The sequence below is a fragment of the Cololabis saira genome, chromosome 5 (genome assembly GCF_033807715.1).
Source record: "Cololabis saira isolate AMF1-May2022 chromosome 5, fColSai1.1, whole genome shotgun sequence".
Taxonomy (NCBI): Eukaryota; Metazoa; Chordata; class Actinopteri; order Beloniformes; family Belonidae; genus Cololabis; species Cololabis saira.
The window spans coordinates 13,338,588-13,359,291 of NC_084591.1; the positions used below are offsets into that span (position 1 = coordinate 13,338,588).

Sequence of the window (20,704 nt, forward strand, 5' to 3'; positions counted from 1 at the left end):
AGGAGAGAAGAAGCATTGCATATTGAAATAAAGAACATGATCTCATCAGGTATAAATCATAGTAAGTAGAGAATGAATTGTGAAAGACTTGAAATGTGTTAAGGAGTGGACTTAATTTATGGGAAGATGACACCTTTTTTCCTATTCAAACTTGGCAAAACGGTTAGGATTGAGCTTCTTTTGTCTTTTAAACGCCAGCAGTTTTTATTCCACATTAAGTAACTTAAGTCAAAATATGTCAACATCCTGGAGTCCTGTTTTACTTTTATGGCTTTTTGACATTACGTTGTGAGTTGACATAAATCAGACTGGCCTACATGATAGAAATCCACAAAGTCAATGAAGCTTTTCATTTTTCTCTTGCATGATGTTTGCATTTCTGTCCAGCCTTTTTGGACGTCTTGGCTGCTATGTGCATAAACATGCTGTCTGGAGCTGGGAACAGCAGCTTCCCTGGCAGGTGAATTATCTCACATGAGCCAAGCAGGAATCGTTCTTACTACCAACAGAGTAAAACACAACATGGAGAGAGAGCTACCATACATTCTCTCTGTGTCTCTGTGTGTATTTATTTATAAATTATACATGCATGTTGCTCCTGTGCTTAACTGCATGTGCATCTGTCCATGCAGGCCTGGCAGTGTGCTCCTGCTGTGGGTCAGTCAGGCTTTTGGACATGAAGCGGCTGTGAATATGTGTACAGCTTGCTGGCTTAGGAGTGTTTATGTCTGCAATAGGCACTTAACCACATAAACCCAGCTGGCAGATGAAGAGAAACACCAAAGGACGATCAGTGATGTTAACAGCCAGTCCTCAAAGTTCACCTCATTGCTGTGGTAATTTATTTAGAGCTGGGGTTTTTGTTTTTACCATTTTACCATTGCCACTAGGAACCTTTTTTTTGTTTGCTTTACGCACATAAAATATTAGTCTGAGTTGGAGTTGAGGGTTGGGGGACAAAGTGTATCACTTACAGAGTAAGAGATAGATGAGCAGAGAAAGAGAACCATGGATGAAAAAGGAAAGAACAAGACAGAGGTGTGCTCCACAAAAATACTTATCCATCATTGGGCGTGCTGCAGAAGAAGCAGCATCATGATACTTGTCTGCTCTGAAGTGGTGGATTAATATGGAGAGAAGAGTGGTGGCATAAGCTTCTCTGATGGGGGGGGAAAAGTTGGAGGATCTTGTGGAAAAGGAGATTCTGATGGAAAACCCATGAAAAAGGCAACAGAGGAAACGAGGAAAAACAAATGTGAGCACGTTGGAGGATGAGAGGAGAGACAGAGACATACAGTGTCGGAAAAAGAGGTAGATCGGAAGAGGGGAGGGGGACCAAGTAAGAGCACTACATTGGGAAAGGGAAGGACAGGGAGTTAAAGAGAGCTTTAGAGAGAGGGTGAAAGGAGGTGTGATAGTGGGTGGGAGAGGAGGAGACAGTCTGGTGGATGGGCAAAAAGACAAAGGAAGGAGATGAGAGTGAAAGGGATCTGTCAGAGGGCTGGTTAGGGATGAAGAAACTAACAGATGCATAGAGATAAGACAGCCAAGGTCTCAGGAGGGGAATACATGAGTGCAATGTGGAGTAACACAATGTTTTACTGAGAGGTAAAGAGAAGGAGGTAAGAGAGGGGGGAGTATGAGATTAAGGAAAAAGGCAGAGTGATAGACTAGCAGAGAAGAGGGAGGAGAAAAGAGCTGGATGAGAGAGGAGGGAGGCCGTCTTGTAGAGCGCGTGGATCTGGTGTTGGAGCGAAAAAGAGAGACAGAGAGAGGAAGGGAGGGAGGGTGGGAGGAGAGAGGGAAACAGAGGGAGGGGATGAGGTATTTAAGCACCGGAGCAGGACAGCACAGGCGAAGCTCTGAACTCCCCGAGAGTGGAGGTCGGACAGGGAGAGGAAGCAGAACAGTTTTCCTGACGGCAAAGCCCACTTCATTCATACACTTAAATTCTGCAACACACAGCCACACATAGACACACACACACTCACACACACCCACTTTTGGACTTCGGCTTCTCTGTGGACTCCACAACCTGTCCTCTGGAGCTCCCACTCATCACTCTCCTTACCTCCACCTCCACTCCCTCAGCCCCCCCCGCGTGGTGAGGGTAGATGGCCATGGCGCGGAGCTCTCTCGGGGGTGTTTTTGGCTGTGCCCTGCTGTCCCTAGTTCTGGGGAGCAGCAATGTGGATTTCGGGGTGCCCCCTGCGAGCTTCTACCCCCGTTTCAACCCCTTCTTCTTCCTCTGCACCCACCACGGGGAGGTGGAGGGAGGTGGGGTGGCAGAAGGTGGCGGGGAGGTGTTACTCACCCTCCAAATTGCAGGCAACCCCACTACCTACACCCCTGGACAGGAGTACCAAGGTGAGCACACCTCCTACCATGTTCACTTTTTACCCCCCCTGCTGCATGCATCACTGAATGGGAAGAATATTTGTAATATCACATAGAATTTTATTTTTATTTTTTTTAAATCAATCAATTGTGAATACAGTTTATTTTGTATTTAATCTGGTATTATTTAAAAGTATTTTCCATGTTGTAAGATAATTGAATTTTGAAGTTGTTGATTATTCATTAATGGAGCGCTATTTTCCCTAATATGCATTTTACAGTAAGATAAGACTCGGAAGTTTAGTTACAAGAATAGTACGCATGCATTCAGGTGTTTGCTTCACATGTGAGATGCTGCTAAGTTGTGTTGCTGTTTTTGTGAGAGGTGTCTGTCACTGGAAGCCAATGTTTACGTATCTGCCACGAGTCGCGGTGCTTTTAAGCGGGACTTCTGCTGCTTCATGTGCGTCTGTGGGACGGACCGTGCAGTCTGTCCAACTGAATGAGAGTGTAAAAGTTCGAATGGTAAACATGGACCAATGTAGCGCTGACAATAAAAAAAAAAAAAAGTCCTGACTGATAGAGATGGAATTTAAAATTAGTATTCCACGTTTAGAAATTAAGAGTAGAGACAGCAATTACCGTGGACCGTCTCACGCTGACATGCTGGCACCCGGTCCTGGAGCCGAGATCGCCTCTGTTCCTCCAAGACTCTGCTCACTTGTTCTCTCTGCTCTCTTAACATCTGAGACAGTGACCCGAGCAAGGCACTACAGGCCAACTAAGGTCACATTCCCAGGCAGTTATCCCTTCCAAGTCTTATTTATACTTATTTTATTTTACTGATTGTATCTAACTGTCAAAACATACATTATCTTAGTATACATTGCTTGCATCTTTTCCTAACCCCCGTTGCTGAGGTAATACCTAATTTGATATAGCAGACATCAGATTCATTGCACTGGTGTTTTCACTGTTGATATATGCATTCATTTATTAAAGCAAATAAACCTCTAAATTTCAAAATTGATACTTGGAGCCGAGTTTGTGTAATTGTATCCACGAAGAAGAGGATAAGAAAAGGTCATGAAAACAGACCTGGAAAGGAGAGAGGTCTGGAATAAATCAGTCAGTCATATTCTTGGTCTAAAAGGAAAAAAAAGTCAAGCACCTTTTAGCTGGAGCCAGGCTTGTAAGCAGAGCGGCTGGTTGCAGATTTGAGTAACTAGCTGGTGGATGGGAGGGATAGAACGCGGAGAGAGCTTTATATAATTAGCATTAGAAATGTGGTGGACTGGGAGGAGGGAGAGATTTAAATAAGGCCGCGGCTGGGATCGAATGGCGTAGGGGGAGATTTGAATGACGATGAGAGGATTGAGCAGATAAGATACCAGCAGCAGGGCTTGCACAGAAAAATGACAGGGTATTAAGCTGCTCACTTTCCCTCTTTCTCGTGTTGTGTCACATGACTGCCTGTCATTGTAGAATTCCTTATATTTTGACTCAGTCCTCGTGGAGGTGGAGGGAAAGAAGGCAAGTGAGTAAGTGAAATGGTAGTTGTGTAGTCAGTAATAACCTCAGTTTGTTTCTCCCCTTTTTTCCACCTGTGTCATCCCATCGATCCTGGAGAGTTTCATCCTCGCTTATATGATTTCACCGAGGCAGGAATCGAGTAGATTGAGAGTTACACACACACACACAAGAGGTGGATGGGTTGGGGTTTTTTTTACATGCTTAAGGAACCTTAGTTTTGAATTACATTGGTGTTAATCCTCTAAGAGCAGCGTGTGATATAATCACTGAAAGAGCTAAATGTGGAAGTGAGGGTGGAAAACATCAGAGTCCGTGCGTGTGGTTGTCGAAGGGCCATAAAAGCAAAACCAAAGTAAGACCACGAAGGAAAAATGTTGCTGTTGGAGAGAAAAAATAAGAAAGAGACTGATGACCCCCAAAAGACAGGAGGTTAGGGTCTCAAAGAAGTACAGCGGCACTCAATGAAGAGCGAGAGGAAGAGTTTTGTGCAGCCGTACAGTAATTGAGTTTCTGACCTGACCTCGCAGCCTCTTGCTTCTCTGTTGCTTTTTAGTGATAAGACCATGTGTGGGCAGCAAGCTGTGTGTGTGTGTGTGTGTGTGTGTTTGTGTTGTAGACACGATTACTGTGTTTAAGTATCAGAATGAAGTGACGAAGAAAAACTGTGTTACTCACTGTAAAATATTTGAGAGGGTGGGTGTATTGCCAGGGTCAGAGTGGACAAAATGGAAATAGAAATGCTGTGAATACATTCTGAACTGCTGGGAAACCGAGGGGGAAGAAATGAAAGGATCTTGTGGAGATTTTCGAGCTTGTATTCAGAGCCAAGGGTCAGTCTTGGTATTAAGAAGAAAAGAAAAAAAGAAAAAAAACCATTGCCCATCTATCTTTCAGAGGAGAGGCTAAAGCTAAAGGAAATAAAGCCTGTCATATAAATAATCACAGAAACCTTTTGAAATTATTCTGCAACATTCAGGAAAAAGCTTTTTATACCACTTACAGTACGTTAAAAAAGCAAAAAAAAAAAAACGTATTGTCTAACCTCCGAGCACTGCTGTGGGAAAGCAAAGGGTCCTCCATTCAGAGACTGCATGTTTAGAAGAAGCAGCGGCAGTAAACAAAACTCTGAAGCCTGAGTCTAAACACGGTTAATTACAGAATCACAGTTTTCATTGATGTTATCTCTCATCTTGTAATTTGGAAAATGCTCCATGGTCACCTTTGCATGCTCTTTTTCAATCCAAGAACAACAGCATCCAAATGGGGTGGAGACACAACAATATGAAAACATACAAAAGCATATTGTTTAAGTAAAAAAAAATAAAAGAAAGGCCTCTCAGTTAAGGCACAATGCATCCAATGTATGTAATGTGTGTAGCTTATAAGTCTTTAATAGGGAGTCTCTTGATAAAGGTTCTTAGGGGAAATGGGAATGCAGGTTGGTGTCCTTTTCCATTTTTCTGGCATTTCCCTGCAAGACAGAAGTCAATGAATGAGTAAAAATGGGACCACTGAGACTGACTCAGAACTCTTCTATGCCAAAGTTGTTGTTTTTCTTCTCAGTTTAATTAATCCTTGTTTGTGAAAGTTATTGGACTTCCATAAAAGTTTTAGTGGTGTCCTGAATACAAGCGCCTGTTTTTTGCAGTGTACGACTTCTCTTGAATCAGTAGTTTTGCCAGTTTTTGGTTGATGATCGCTAGAAACCCTCAAGTGAGAGAGGAAGTGATTATACTCACAGAATGTGCATCCGGATATCTTGCAGGGTTAATGTTTGTTCATAAAAGTTAAGGTCTTGGTGACATCGAAAAGCACTGAATAGAGGTCAAAAGAAGTCCCTGCGGGTTCAGGTAGATCATATGCCCCACATTATTGGATCAATATTCAGAGGGATATAGCCATTTGTCTTTCAAAACAAGAAAAGTTGAAAATCAATTTTGAAATGGCCGATGCTAATTTGTCAGTGATGTCTACAACAGCAACTCTCTGCATACCATTTTGTTTGCCTAGTCCTGAAGAGCCCAGAGAAACAAAGAAAAAAAAACTCAAAATGAAATTTCAAGGATATTTGGACATTACCAAAAAAAAAAAGGCATTCTTCATGGAAACTTGAGGATAAATTCATCCTCACAAAACACCATCTGCTCATCCCACGATAACCTATCAAATTAAAACATGCAAATTACTTCAACAGTTTTCCTGCCAACAAGCCGAAACAACTCAATGTGGCCTGCAAAGTGCAAGACCATTATCTGCATGTGAAAATCATTACTTGCTCTGATTTAGGACTTTTTTTTTTCTTTCAATCACAGTATATCATTTGACTGATGTTTGCAGAACAAACATGTCACGTGTTACAGTGAAGGTGTCTGACATCAAAGTGCAAATGAACTACAGAGGAGTACAGCTTTAGAGATGGACATTATCTAACGAAAAACAACAGCTCACACAGAAACACGTTGTGCAACAACCGGAGTCCAGGGCTTGCAGACTGAATGGCAAAGTGGCATCAATGGGCTGCGATTACAGCAGCTATTTGGATGTCATCATCACCCTCTGCACCACTTAACCTCCGAGGACACTGTTGAGTGTCTGACCTCTGACCATTTCTTGTTGCAACTGCATTGTTTTGAGCTGTTACTGGGGAGATTAGATTTCCTTTGTGTAGCTATTTTTTTTTAGTCCAGTTTACATCCCTTTATCTGCACTGTGATATTTTGCATTTTTCTGCTTAAAATGACAATAAAAAAGAAACATTTCTAATGATCCTGCAAGCACTGACAAATCGTCATCAGACCATCCCAGCGTTCATAGAAACATCTAGTTTAGGACAGCAGGGATGCTGAAAAAAGCTGGAAGAGACCAAGGAAAGAAGAATCTAGTTGGTTTAATGTGCATCTCTGAGTGAATTGAGAGGGGGAAAAAAAACAAAAAAAAAACATCCAGGCAACACCAGCATCAAGTGGTCCAAACCTTTGCATTCATTGGCCTGCCAGCCTCTGTGTTTTGTCTGACTAGGTCACTTCATAGAAGAGGGAGAAGTGTGTCGGGTGTATTACTGTTTTGTTTGGGCTTGTTGGGTGTGGCTGGGTGTTCTCTCTCTGAGGGCAGTGCATGATAAGCCCTTTTAAAAAGGCTATTATAATTTTCAGCGATATCCTTTCTATCAAGGAGCAGATGGGCGAGAAATGAGAATTGAAATTCATTAGGAATCTTCCCTTTGTCACACATGCACGCCTGGCCATGTGCACAGCACTCAGCTCTTAGTGGGTGATCCATCATGACACAGAGACAGGTCAGATGTTCCACTGGCTAAACACAAATGTCATGATCAGCGGGCTTTTGGGTTTCTTTATGTCTGTATAACAGCAAATATGACATGATATGATGCCTCTTTTCTTAGGAGCATGCTTCACATGCTATCACATACTCTTAAAAAAAAAAAAAAAACCTGAAGCTATAACAAACTTCTAGTGACAGATAAGTCTCCATCTCTATTTTTTCTTAAAGAGTTAGTGAGCAGTCACAGCAACAGGGAATCAAGTCCTCCCAGTTGAGATGTCAGATGCCACCTAGACACTACATTTCTAATCAAAATTGAATTACTGCATCAGAGCCTGGAGAATCCCCTTCAGTAACAGTTACATTGTTAGCCCGTGCCTGGTTGGAGCTGGTGTGATGCTAGCCTGGTGCCAGGTGTAGAAGGCGACCTCAACTTGAAGACAGTGAGTGGATCAATGCCAGGCAGATGTTTGTGGTGTCATTGTGCTTGCCAGTGCAAACTGCAGTAAGATGTTACATCTTTTTCCACTTTCGTTTACCTTAGGAGATTAATTTGTCAAAGCAAAACAAGAGACTTCTCGCCAGAACATGAGAGTTGTATTTAAGGAATGTTTTCAGACTGGGCAGATGAGTAGCTGGAAGTAATGTACCTTGTCAGAGAGCATGCTTGTTTGGGGATTTACTTTTTTGGAAACCTTCTTTAGCTACATTTTCACTGAGCAGTAAAGCTCAGGTTTGCCCAAAAACCAGAAATAACCATGACCAAAAACAAACAGGAGAAATCAGTCAGGTGAAAACAGTACAAACCAGTAGGGAGCAAGGGCAAGACAGAACAAGATATACACATAGGACTTAACGAGACACAGGTGCAAACAATCAGGCCAGATGGGAACAAGGGAAATCAAGCGAAAACTAAAACACAAGGACACAGGCTTTCAAAATAAAACAGGAACATTAACCCAAAAACTGAGAACTCCATAGTCACCAAGAATTGATCAGTTTAGTTGATTTTTTTTTTTGTGAGCAATGCATTGAAATGGTATTTTTTTTCTTGTTATATTGAGACACCATAAAAATGTGAAACTCAGGAACTCTGGTTCCTGTACTCACAATACTTGCTTTAAAATGCCCAGACAGAGACACCGGTCAAAATCACAACACTGAAAACTGACTTATCTGTTGCTGATCAGAGTCACAAGCTTCTACCACAGAAAGCTCTGAATTTTAGTTTGAGCTTTTCTGAAAATCCAGCAGGATTCTGGACCTTGTTCAGAGAACAGTCCCCTGTGAAGTGTTGTGAAAAGAAGAAACACTGGAAAAAACAAATCACATCCACTGTACAATGGTTGGTCAAATTTCCCTCAAACCTTAAACACATTTCAATGAAGGCAAGTTGGAAACAGCAGATCAGTTGGGATGGAAAGCATATCCCTGCTGCAGTCGTAAACGTCTGATTTTATTATGACCACTGAATGTCTTCCGGGAACACACTATTTGTAGAATATGATCATACAATGAAATTCTGCCCTGAATCACTCCAACGAGCCAATGAAAGAAAAGAAAAGGTCCTAAAGGAAATCCTCGCTGTGAAACTTGAGCATTTTGTGTGTAATTGTGCACACAAACACAACAAAATCCATTTTCTTAGTTTTTTGAGCCTTTAGTCCTGTCATATCATAATAACACTGTAGATAAGTCAGAAAACATACATCAAAATATTTCAATTTTTAACTGAAGTATCTAAACTTTTGAGGTTACTGTTAGTCTCTAAAATGAATCACAGACAGTACGGCTACATGCACATCTAAATCAAGCTATTGGCAACAATCTGGCTATGGATTAAAATGGAGTTTCCCAGAAATCCAAGTATACATGCGCAAGAAGACAATCTATTATTGAGTGAGGTGCGTTCGACTCCGTGACTCTAGGTGGTGCCACACGCACTTTTGTGTTGGCGTTCTTCCGGTTAGTTCTTTGTTGTTTGTCTTCTTCTCTTACTGTCTTGATATTCTGGCTTTCGGTGTGTCGTCACTTCTGGAGGTGGAGTCCCAGGGCAGTCACATTATCTGGCACTAATAGCTGGATCTCAAGAACTTCAGTTCAGCTCGACTAAAGCCTGGCTAAGGTGTATAGCGCTACAGGGCTTTTAAAAATTCGATATGGGTCAAATTAAGGCAACAATTCGACTTTCTGTTAGTGCATGTAAACGTAGGCTACTGAGTGAAACAGGACAATCTAAATGTGACCGTCAACCAAGCTTCTCCCACTTCTTATCGGCATTCGAATGGTAACGTTTTATTTTCATTTTAAAAGACCCAAGTAACATGACCAGAGTTCTGCGTGTCTATGCAAATGTATGCTAACGTCCTTTTACTATACTGCGTCCCCACAGGGGACCAGTGTTCATTTTTCTTAAGGACTACCAAACTGCCCAAAGCAGGAGTTTGAAAGTGATTGGTACTTCTGTTCCGTTGGGGTCATCACCCAACGATTGCTGATTGGCATGTCACATTGCCAGTGGCCTCTTATTTTCAGAGAATAGAGTTCCTTTTTGGAGGAAAGTGTACCTCCGCCTCCTTTTTCTCTTCCTCCTGTTTTAGATCCTCCTCCTGGCAGCTTCATTGAGAGAACTGTAATCCCTGCTTGGGGGGCAGTGTGCCGTCTGTGCTGATAGCATTCAGAGGGACTTGTAGCTCCCCAGTGGACCCACTACAGAGGAGGCCGCATGGTGCTACTGGCTGGGTGCTGGGCATACAGCGTGTGGCACAGGCGGATTAGCCCCCGCCCCAACCCTCCCTCCCCCCATTCTGCACCAGCCTTCCTCAAACAACCAGCCCTCTCTGCCGAAAAAGAGACGCAGCAGGCTGGTAGAGGCAGATTACACATACGCACAGCAGCTCACGCATATTCTTTTCCTTAAAATCTTTAATTCCCCTGTGACGTTTCTATGTGTCAAACCTCAGACCTCCTGCCCCCACAGGCCCATGTGCCATCACTGAGCTCGGGATTAGGACCTTGATTTTTCTTTAAGACTTGAGTGAATTTTAATACCATATACCTTACATTTAAAGGTTTACCAGGAAGACTCGTGAAATGAAAGCTTACCTTAATTGTACCAGCTTCATTTTGACAATCAAGCAGTCAATAATTAGAACAGAAATCAAGAATGATCAAGCTCTTGACTGAAGAATAAGTGAACATGTACTTTCCTGACTCCCTGTACTTGGACTCTTTTTTTTGGCTGTTCTTTCAAAGAAAATAACATCCAAACGGAAATTTGCGACGTAATTACACATCAGCGTGGAGATGGCTGTTTAATGTATTGCATCTTTGATCATCTACAAGTCAAGTAGAGTTTTTAAGTCAGCTTGCACGCCACTAAAATACCTGTACACCCAAACTTATCGTTTGGTAATATCAAAGCCAAATGGGCAATTAACATGCACGTGCTTCAGAGCAAACTAGATTCATTTATTTTCCATACCGTGAGGGAGCATGACAGCATTGATAACAGCAGCAAGTCCATTCTTCCCGAGCTGAGCTAGTGTGAAGAATGAATGTCAAGGGAAGTAGTCCCATTGATCCACTGCCAGTAGAGACCATCTAGTCTTTCATTATGTTAAGCAGCGTGTTAATTAGAAATCAATCTTCCCCCTCTGCTCCATGCAGCACTGCTTCCCACCACTTTGCCAGTCTCCCTCCACCAAGAATCCCTCCCCACCAGCTATGGTGGAGCACCAGCTTTGACTGATTTCAGCGCTCTTTTACTTAGCTGGCCATCATCTGTAACTCTCATGCCAAGAAAGAGTGGGGCACAGAGAGGAAAACAGCGAGGCACTTCCTCTCCATCTCCCAGGACATTTTTGTATTCTTGAATTAATTTGCCAAATTGGATTCAGATTCAGCCCAAAGCAGTTAGCATCACGTCTTTTAACTTCGTGCAAGTGCAGTTACATACAGTATTTTTAAGATTTCGCAAGTTCAGTTGGCAGTGAGTGTCAAGTTAGTCCATGTTAGCACACATTTAATGCAATTCAGTTAAATTGAATAGCGCCAAACAAAGTAATCTCAAGGCACTTCACACAGAAAGCATTTAATACATTCCAGTTATATGCAAATTATACTCCAATTCAATCCAATTTGTTGTGACTAACGCAACATCCAATTCATGATTCATAACATAATCCATTCCAATCCAATCAATAATCATATTCATATCAATAATATCATATTAATATACTATTAATCCTATTCATAATCCAACTAATAATTATAATGATTCTAATTTAAAATCCAATTCAGAATCTAATTTATTATCCAAATTATGATCCTATTCATTCTTATTCAAAAACAAATTACTTCCAATTGATTCAAATCTCACAATGTGAAATGCAAAACACGCAGTGTTATGACTCAACCAGACACTTGGCCTTTGACCCCAGTTTATTTCATCACAAAACCTAAAATGTACCTTTTGGAGAAAAAAAAAAGACTCCCTGTATGCATTAAATTTATGTTTTGGTTTTTTCTTCACCACCGTGAGTCACATCTGCTTGATGTTTGGACAAAAACAAGTGTTGTGATGGTCAAAAGCTACTTTGTTAGCAAGGAAAGGTAGGAAGGAAGAGTCTGGGGGAAATGCTGTGAAGCAGCGACGGACATACAGTACAACGTAAAGTGAACCATTATTTATAATGACAGTTCACTTATTCATGTTGGCACTGATATGTGAGACTGTGGAATTATGGTTTGGCCCACAGTCAGTCTGGAATACTGGAAGAATCTTGAGGCTGCATGTGTGAATGTGCTTCCGTGTCCACATACGCATGCATTTTCACCACAGTAGTACGTGTTAACAGGCAGAGCAGCTGGCTTTGCAGAGACGTGTGGCCAGATGTTTCACGGCAGTAGATGCAGGTTACGATATCCACAGCTGGACTAAGTGGGCCTAATTTTGTCCATCAGGTTGAAAATGGCAAAGCAAATGTTCTCTTTTATTACAGAACTGCCTGTGATGGAAATGGGGGCATTTCTGCCACTTTTCTGCAAATGGGTGTCCTGGGAGAAAAAAAACAATCTTTGTTTCGAGTCCATGATGTAGGTATTGGTAAGCTGACCAGTAACGATTCAAACCCAACAGAAAGTAGGCTCCTCTTGGTTTTATGGAGCAGTTCAAAAGTCCAGGTTTATACTCTGATAAAAACTGCAGTTTGAAGTGTCAACTGATGAGGATAGCGAAGAAGAGGGCAGGTCCTCCTGGTGCTAACTTATTCTCTTTCATCTTGTGAACCTTAATCAATCTGGAATATGTAATACTGGAAAAAACAAGGATGAAAATTCAGAAAAAAAAATGCAATCTTTTTTGGGAAAATATATAATACTTTTTAAAAAAATATATGAAAAGATTCCCTTTTTAGGCTATTTCATCTCAGTCGGATATAATTCAGTAGGAGCAGCGTGTATCATTTTAATAAAACATGACTAGGTGGCCTCAAGACACTGACATTTATTAAGTTTGGTCTATTACACTCCTTGGAAGTGGGGTACGGTTTATGCTGTGTTGAAAAACAACAGCTCATCTTTCCTTTTTGGCTCTTGTATAAGTGGCATTTGAAGCCGCATTCTTCTGCACTGTAGCATTTATTTGTGGTTTTCTTCACTCGCAGCACAGTTTTATGTAATGCACACTTTACACTGAAAATCATCTTGACTGTTTCTTAATCATAGTCAGCATACCTGATGCTGCATGCAAAATATTCAAGCCATCACGTTTTGCTGCTCATTTCATTTGTGATGTACTGATAGAAGTTTAGATACAGCCTTCAAAAGTTCAGTACTTAGAAGTCAAAAGAACCGTCACAAGATGTATCGTCTTAATTTAGCTCTGTTGAGATGCTTTCACATGCTGCAAGGAGGTGATTTAGTCGTTATTTGTTTTGGGACCAGCCTTCAATCAAAACATCAGCAAACTGATGTTGCTATTGCTGACATTTCCAACACCGTCACCAGAGAAAGTTTGCACCAGCTTAAAGAGGGCCATCGTTCTTCTGGTACTTGAGACGTTATACTGATATCAGCTTTCTCACACTCATAAGGATGCAGCTTTTTAAGAAGCCGAATGTGCAGTACATCAACACCCCAGCCAGTCTGATCCCTCAGCAGTTGCCTTTTTGATCCACCGATACAATGTCATCTCCACTGCCTGCCACTATGTCAGCATACACACCTTGTAAATACCACCATCTCAATCAAAATGCTTTATAAAAAAAAAAGATAGATCTGCAGATCTATCTGCAGATATATATTTGAGTTCCTTGCACACAGAACTCAGTTCACACTGTCTCACATGTGATGTGATACTAGACAAATATCTGTACCCTAACCCCTGCCTGTTTACTTTGTGTACACACACACAGATACAGTCCTCAGGTTAAAGAGAGAACCGGATTTATTCCTACTCACTTGATCACAGAAGAGTATCAAAGAAATACAGGACATCTGTATCTTCTTTATACAGTTTTGTTCTCAAAAGTATGATTAAATTGATCCTTTACGCTGTAGTTCAGGGTACAGGTTGCTTACGCGGAGTATATATATAGCAGATCTCCTGTTTGGGGGTTAAAAAAATAAAGAAAAAATGCTTCCTTATCTTCAATTATATAAAGAAATAATTTCCTTTGTCAATGATGAAAAAACATTGTTACCATTTTCAGAATACTGGATCGTGCATTCTATGAAGTTTGTCTTTCATATATTTCTCTTTTTATCTTGTAGCTTTATTTTGACTTTCCTGACATCTCATATATCAAACATTTATTCAGACATAATTTTTTTTTTTTTTTTTTTCAAATATTTTTTTATTCCTGAGAAGAACGCAAGTTTGGGAGGCAGATTGAAGGAGGAAAAGGGATGGAGGTCACACAGACTAAGCAAACTGAGCACTGTACTACAAAGCAGGATTTATTATTAAGAGAGTTAGAGGAACATGTGAGACGTAAATCAATTGTAGGTCTATTATCAGATAGTAATGAGTGTACACTTTTGTTAGGGATGAATGACATGAATTGAAAACATTTTGAGTTCCAACACAATATAAGTCTGCAGCATAACAACCATTACTGTTAACAAAGAGTTTAGCCAGACAGTGGCGGAATATTTTTAGCCTCACAAGACTCATTCAATTATTGGCAGTGTCATAAGTTCTGGTGGAGAATCTAAATGCAGGAGATCATGAGTGGTCAAGAGTGTAGAAAAATATTTGAACAAAAACACTGTACAGGCAAGAATTCCTGAAATAAAAATAAATAAATAAAAAGGGACCTCACACAGAACACAAAAACACGCAAAGAACCAGACTTTTCAAAATAAAACAGGAAACATGTTAAACAAGACCCAAAGCAGAAAACCAAGAAAGCACAAGAATTGAAAACACAACCGAAACAGAAAACCCTCGACCCTGACCAGTACTGTGGATAGGATCCATACAGACAAACTTTACATGTTTGTTTATGTTTGACTGTAACACGTGCATAAAATCCTTAAGTCTTTATTTATTAATTAACAAATATCAGGCACACTACTGTCAATAGTTACACAGTGAAGAGAAGCAAACTATCATTAATATCTAGGTATTGATCCAGTTTTATGGCAGCAGTGGCCATGAACTCTCACCTTTCATTTTGCATCCACTGACATTAGTTAATTTTAGTACACTTTTTGGACACATGCAAAGATAAAATGACTGTGGTTTGCCTGTAGCAGCACGGTCCGCAATATCACTTAAGTGGAATAACATTTTTGAGTCTCGTCGGAGGTTTAATATAGAAAATTGTTCTCATTTTGGTCCCGAAAGCAAGTTTATGCTCATTACCCTTTAACGAAAGCCCTTCGGGTTGATTTAACTCCTGATTTTTTCCTTAAACAAAGGCTCACCTCTTAAGTTTTTGGAGACACAAATCTGGTTCCCTTCAAACCAAAGTGCGTCACCGTGGCAACTTGATGTATACTGGAAACTAAATCTGTCCTGGTGCAGAATATGTTCAAGATAGAAGAGTGAAACATGCAAAAACGTTGCCTCCTGACTGATAAATGTTTCTTAAAAAAAACCACACATCTTTTTTTACTCCTGTCTCTTTCAGAATAAAACCAATCCATCTGGCTTTAGCTGAATTAAAGATATTTCAAGGTCTTGCTCATCTAGAAGTGATAACTCTGAAGCATGTTCATGTTAAGTTTTATTTATTCATTTTTGCCTTGATAAAATAATCACATAACAACAGCTTCCTTTCACCCGAAAATTAATTGCATCCATACTAAATCCTTTACCTGATGTTTTTAAAATAATGAGTCAGTGGACATCTAAAATTCCTTTTCCTTTTAGTTACGTCTTTTTTCCTCTACAGAAAATGAACTCAAATATGTACAGTAATTTGACTCGCTTTTTGAAATCGGTTGGTTGGTGTATGAAATGTTATAACTAATCAGAACGTATGCTGACAGAAGGATTAGCTATGAAAAAAATTATGTGAAATTCATTGAATTAAGCAGACCCAAAAAGAACAATGCCACTTTTTTCAAAATAGACTTGAGAAACACCAACGTTTTCGAAACATGTTATGGTTGTGATTAAATTTGCTCACCTCTAATGGCCCTTTTCCACTAGTACTTACTCAGCCCGACTCGGCTCGTCACGCCTCTACCCGCCTCTACCCGTTTTGTCCCCGTTTGTTTTTCCACATCCAGGGGAGAAGTGGGCAGGTTGGGGTGAAGCTGCTGTGACGTACTCGATTGCGCAACCGCTTTGTTCAAGTTGGCGCTGATCAGAAATCAGATGGAGCCGCGAGCGGCTGAGAGTAAAACAGCCCGTCTACATCCCTTTTTTAATTCTCTCGTCAGCCACCAGGTTTATAAACATCTGCACCTCAGAGTTGGATCACCAAACAGACGTTTTGCGCTTTATAATAAAATCGCCGCGAGCCACTCTCGCGCTAACTCCCGCTTCCTGATTCAAACGTCTGACGGCCCCGCCCCCCGACCAATCAGTGTCGCGGAGTGTGATGACGGCCCCGCCCCCCGACCAATCAGTGATGCGGAGGGTGGTGACGTCAGAAACAGTCCCGGGTCAGCCCGGTTAGAACCTCGCCAGAATGGTTACAGAAAAAGTATCTGCTTGGAGCGGCTCTACCCGCCTCAGCCCCTAGTGCAAAAGCGCAAGACGGGGCTGTGGCGGGTAGAACCGAGCTGAGGTGGTACTAGTGCAAAAGGGCCATAACTCTTGCTGTAACATATAAAGTCCCTTATCATATTGTCCTCTGTGACAAGGAAAGTCCAAACCTTATTAGGGCTATTTCCTGTTGTCCGTTTACTGTGTTGCTTTACACTGAAGTTATGTTTTAGTGTGACTAATTTTCTGTGATTTCCAGTATTCTTAGTGAAGTAATTTCCTCTTTTTTATTTCTATTTATTAATATTATATTATTATGAATGGAATCTCCTACTCTGTGGTGTGCTGTCTGGGTCTTATTGCAACACTCCACACACTTAAGCAAATCAGTTAAATCTTTCGTCTCTCTCACAATTTGAAAATCTGTTACAATTTTAAAACACTTTAAGATATATTTAATGTCAGGGTTAGTCAAACCAGATCACCCGGATTTATTGAACCCTCTCCTTAGTACACGCCCCAGGGACCAGACAGAGACAACAAAAGAGGCAGTGAGTTTAAACAAACTAGCTGACAGCTTGGCCCGATTACCCGTGTCCTGTTTCCTGTTACACCAACTCTCGGTGGAGCAGGTGAAATGCAAGAGAGAGAGTTGTGCAACAATGTTGTGTTCATCGAGTGTGTGTGCTCTCTTACAGTATATACTGTACAGTTCCTTATATTTTGCTTTGCAAGACGTTTTGCCATGTATGGAGGTGTCTCTGTATCTATGCATGGGTGTGTTTCATATCAGTGAGCTTGTCAAAAAGGTTGTTAAAATATAGCCGTACAGACATTATTTTTGAGTGTGTCCTTCTCTGAGTGGAGTTTTGTTTGGGTTTTGCCCAGTGTTTGAGGCTGACTGGGCTTTCAGTATTTTCCTACATTCCTTTTCTCGGAGGAATGTGCACGCGCTTGCAGCTTTCTTCTGTAAATGTATTTATCTGATGTTATGACTTTTCAGATTCAAGACTCATATATTAAACCACCCATATTTTGAGTTTGTTAGCGTTTTCACAATGTTATGACAGTGTAAAAAGAAAATAACTTGAAGCTTTTTAAACTTTTATTTTTTCCCCGCCGTGTAGAACACATGGTGTTGATCATAAGGACAGCTCACTCTCCGGTCCTGGCAGTCACCACCCTACAGAAGGAAAAAGTCACAGTGTTGCTGAGCTCTGTTATAATGTAGCCCTTTATAGCAGTCACCTATCATTGATCTAATAATGGACAATGTTTAGGGAGTGTAATGCCTTTAAATGGCTTGTGATTAGTAATTAAACAGGATTGATTGTTTCATTATGTTTCATTTTTTTTAGCTGTTTTACACCCAGCTCTTCCTAATGATTGTCTCATCGAATTACATTTCTGTGAGACCTGATGCAGACAAAGTTGAAACAGCGTTAAAAAAAACCCTGATTAAGCCTGTCATGGCAGAAATAATGCTCACAAAAGAATATGTATGCTGGGATTTGCTACCATAGTCCAACTTAATTAAAGAGGGGGACCTTCGATTTGTCACAAAATCATGTCCTTCCTCTGTAGTTACACAGTTTATTGTGAAAGCAGACCCAAAGGAGGCACGTGCATGTATTAAAAGCAAAGATTAAAAGCAACTGGAGACACAGCATCCTTGGGGTGCAGCATTCCTTCTCTGTGAGACCACGGAACGGTATTTATTACACTACATTTAATCATGTAGCAGGTGCTTTATTTGTATTCAACCCAAAATACAAGTGCAAAAGTCCATATGGGGTAATTGTAGGTGTCAGATTCTTACCTTGGCAAAGAGCTGGGGATTGAACCACTGACGTTCCACAGCTTCACCATCCGTGGGTGTAGAGGTATAGTCATCAGAGAGCATTCCTCCCTGCAGCGTTGGACTTTGACAAACTTGTGCTTGACCAACCCTGCAGACCTGCATTGTCTGGTGTCTTCCTCAGTTAATCGTTCATTACTGGTTATTTTAATTTTATAGATGATTCAAAATGTACAGTATATACCACATATCCTATCGAGAGCTTGCTTAAATTAATTGGATTGTTTTTAAACTTACTTTACTACAACCCCTCGTGCAATTTTGGAGTCATCACTCTTAGAGGATTTCCATTTGGCTGTTTCCACAAAAGTCCCCAGTAACACGTGCTGTACCTCCGGTTATCCCCCTCTCCATTTTCTGGACCCGTTTTCTTCTCATTCAGGGTCACAGAGGTCTACTGGAGCCTGTTCAAGCTTTCCTCTGGTGACAATGTACATCCTAGACAGGTTACCGGTCCATTGCAGGGCCCTCTGGTTATTATGAAAGCTTGAATTCTTTGAGGCACCAATTTTACAAATGAACAGCATATGTTTTATTAATCACGTTCCAAATTTATGATACAGCTGTGGACAGATTGGCTTTGCAGGATGGATCCTCATGTAGACTGGTAATTCATCAGTGAATATCACTCTCACATGGTTTTTATGTACGTAAATCATTTTTTCTTAGGTGTGTTCGGTCATCAACTACGTTTTATTGACCTTTCATTTTGATGTGCATTTTCTAGTAACACATTACTGTTGCTTTGAGTCTCCAGTCCTGATGCTTCCATGTTTCCCTTTTAGAGCATTATTCATTTTGTTTGTTCCTGCTCCAGAATTTAGTCATCGAGGACTGGGAGCAGTCAACGTCTTTTATCACACTCTGTGCTGAATTACCTTCTTGAATGAGTTTTACAACCTGTCCCACTGTTTTAGCAGATAGCTCTGTTCCAAAGACCTTATTTCTGGTCAGCCTGGTGCAACACCTCATTATAAATGTACAAGGACACTCTTTACAAGCAGCCTAATTCGTATATTTAGACTTCAATGGGTAAATGTTGAAACACAAATTGCAAGTGGGATTGAATTTTTCTTTGGTCTTGATCTGACAAAAAATGAATACATTCCATCAGTTTCGTTTTATTTATATATATATATATATATATATATATATATATATGTATACATACATATGCATACACTTCATTGTTTATTATACCTTAATTAACTTATTCTTAGAATGGTGGTCGAATCTCTTTTCCAGAGGTTATGCATTGATTTGAGAGAGGTGTATTTAATGGAAGTCGTATGAAAGCATTTTGTTACTAAGATTTAAAAGTACAGGCAACTTTTGTGTGCAGAACCATTTTACAGATTAGCAGCAAATGGAGACTGTAATGCTACATAAATGACCAAACAAGAAAGAAAGGGTTTCTAGAGCACAAAGGCTTTAGTTGTACCTTGGAGCATTAAGGGAACATTTTCTGAGGGTTCTTTGTGTGGAGAAAATGTTTAAAGATTGAATTTCGGATGCATCATTTGAAATCGCCTCAATGAAGTAAGTGTGATTTCGATGCAGATTATGTGTGAGGAGCTGGGAGGTCAGCTTTCAGGTAGACAGCGATGGTTCAGATTCCCTTTTTGGTAAAGGGATGGAACCTCAAGAGAAAAACCTCAGCCAATAAAAAGCAGTGATCATGAAAGGGCCTGTAAACTGCTCTCAGACTTTAAAAATGTTTTTAGTTTAACAGACCTGTAAAAAGCTCACTGGCTGATAGGTCGTCTGTGATCTACTGTTTCACAGCAGCAGATGGCAGTGCCAGCAGGCCAGGATGGTGCCAGAAGGTTACGCAATGGAATGATGCTTCTAAGACCTGGCTCAAACACCACATGACACATATATGTGCAGAAGTACACTTCCCACACAGTGTGTTTAAACCCTGCATGAACATTCATACTTCGGAATTTCAAAGGTCCGAATAATTTTGAAATTGTCAGTTCACTAGACCACTCTTTCCTCATCAGCAGAAGAAGTGGGACATCGTCCATGGTTGCATTTTCAGGTGACTGACAGTTGGGACCATTTCAGGAAGCTCAGAGTGAAGTGGCACCCTGACACTGGCATGACCATGGAAACAGATGGAATTATAGCTTCCCCGTGGTCTGGCCTCCATTTCCTGGTCCTCTCTGGGGCACGTGTGTGTCTGCCAGTGGGATATGGGTCAGATGGTCTGTTATCTTTATCCAAACTGTTGCCAGGAAAAACCTCCATCCCTTTAGAAACAAAATAGGCTTCCTCCTGGGGATTTCATTGATAATGGGATGCCCAATTCCGGTCTTCGAGGCCCACTGCCCTGCAACTTTTAGATGTTTCCCTGAATGTCTCATTAACAGACAGATTGTGATCCAGCAATTTGAATTAGGTGTGTTGAAGCAGGGAAACATCTAAAACATGCCCACTAGGACAAGAATTGGTAACTAAGACACTTCTGTCCTGTCATGAGAAATGATATTGGTAAAGTGTATATATATATATATATATATATATAT

The 20,704-nt window shown here is 40.8% G+C and overlaps 1 protein-coding gene across 1 annotated transcript in view; it reads left to right on the forward strand.

Moving 5' to 3' along the window:
* The first annotated feature begins 1,877 nt into the window (after window positions 1-1,877).
* reln (reelin) overlaps window positions 1,878-20,704 on the forward strand; it is a 123,450-nt gene continuing 104,623 nt past the window's right edge. The window contains exon 1 of the mRNA XM_061720959.1: window positions 1,878-2,367. Coding sequence (XP_061576943.1) covers window positions 2,115-2,367 — 253 coding nt within the window. The 5' untranslated portion in view covers window positions 1,878-2,114. The remainder of the gene's footprint in view (window positions 2,368-20,704) is intronic.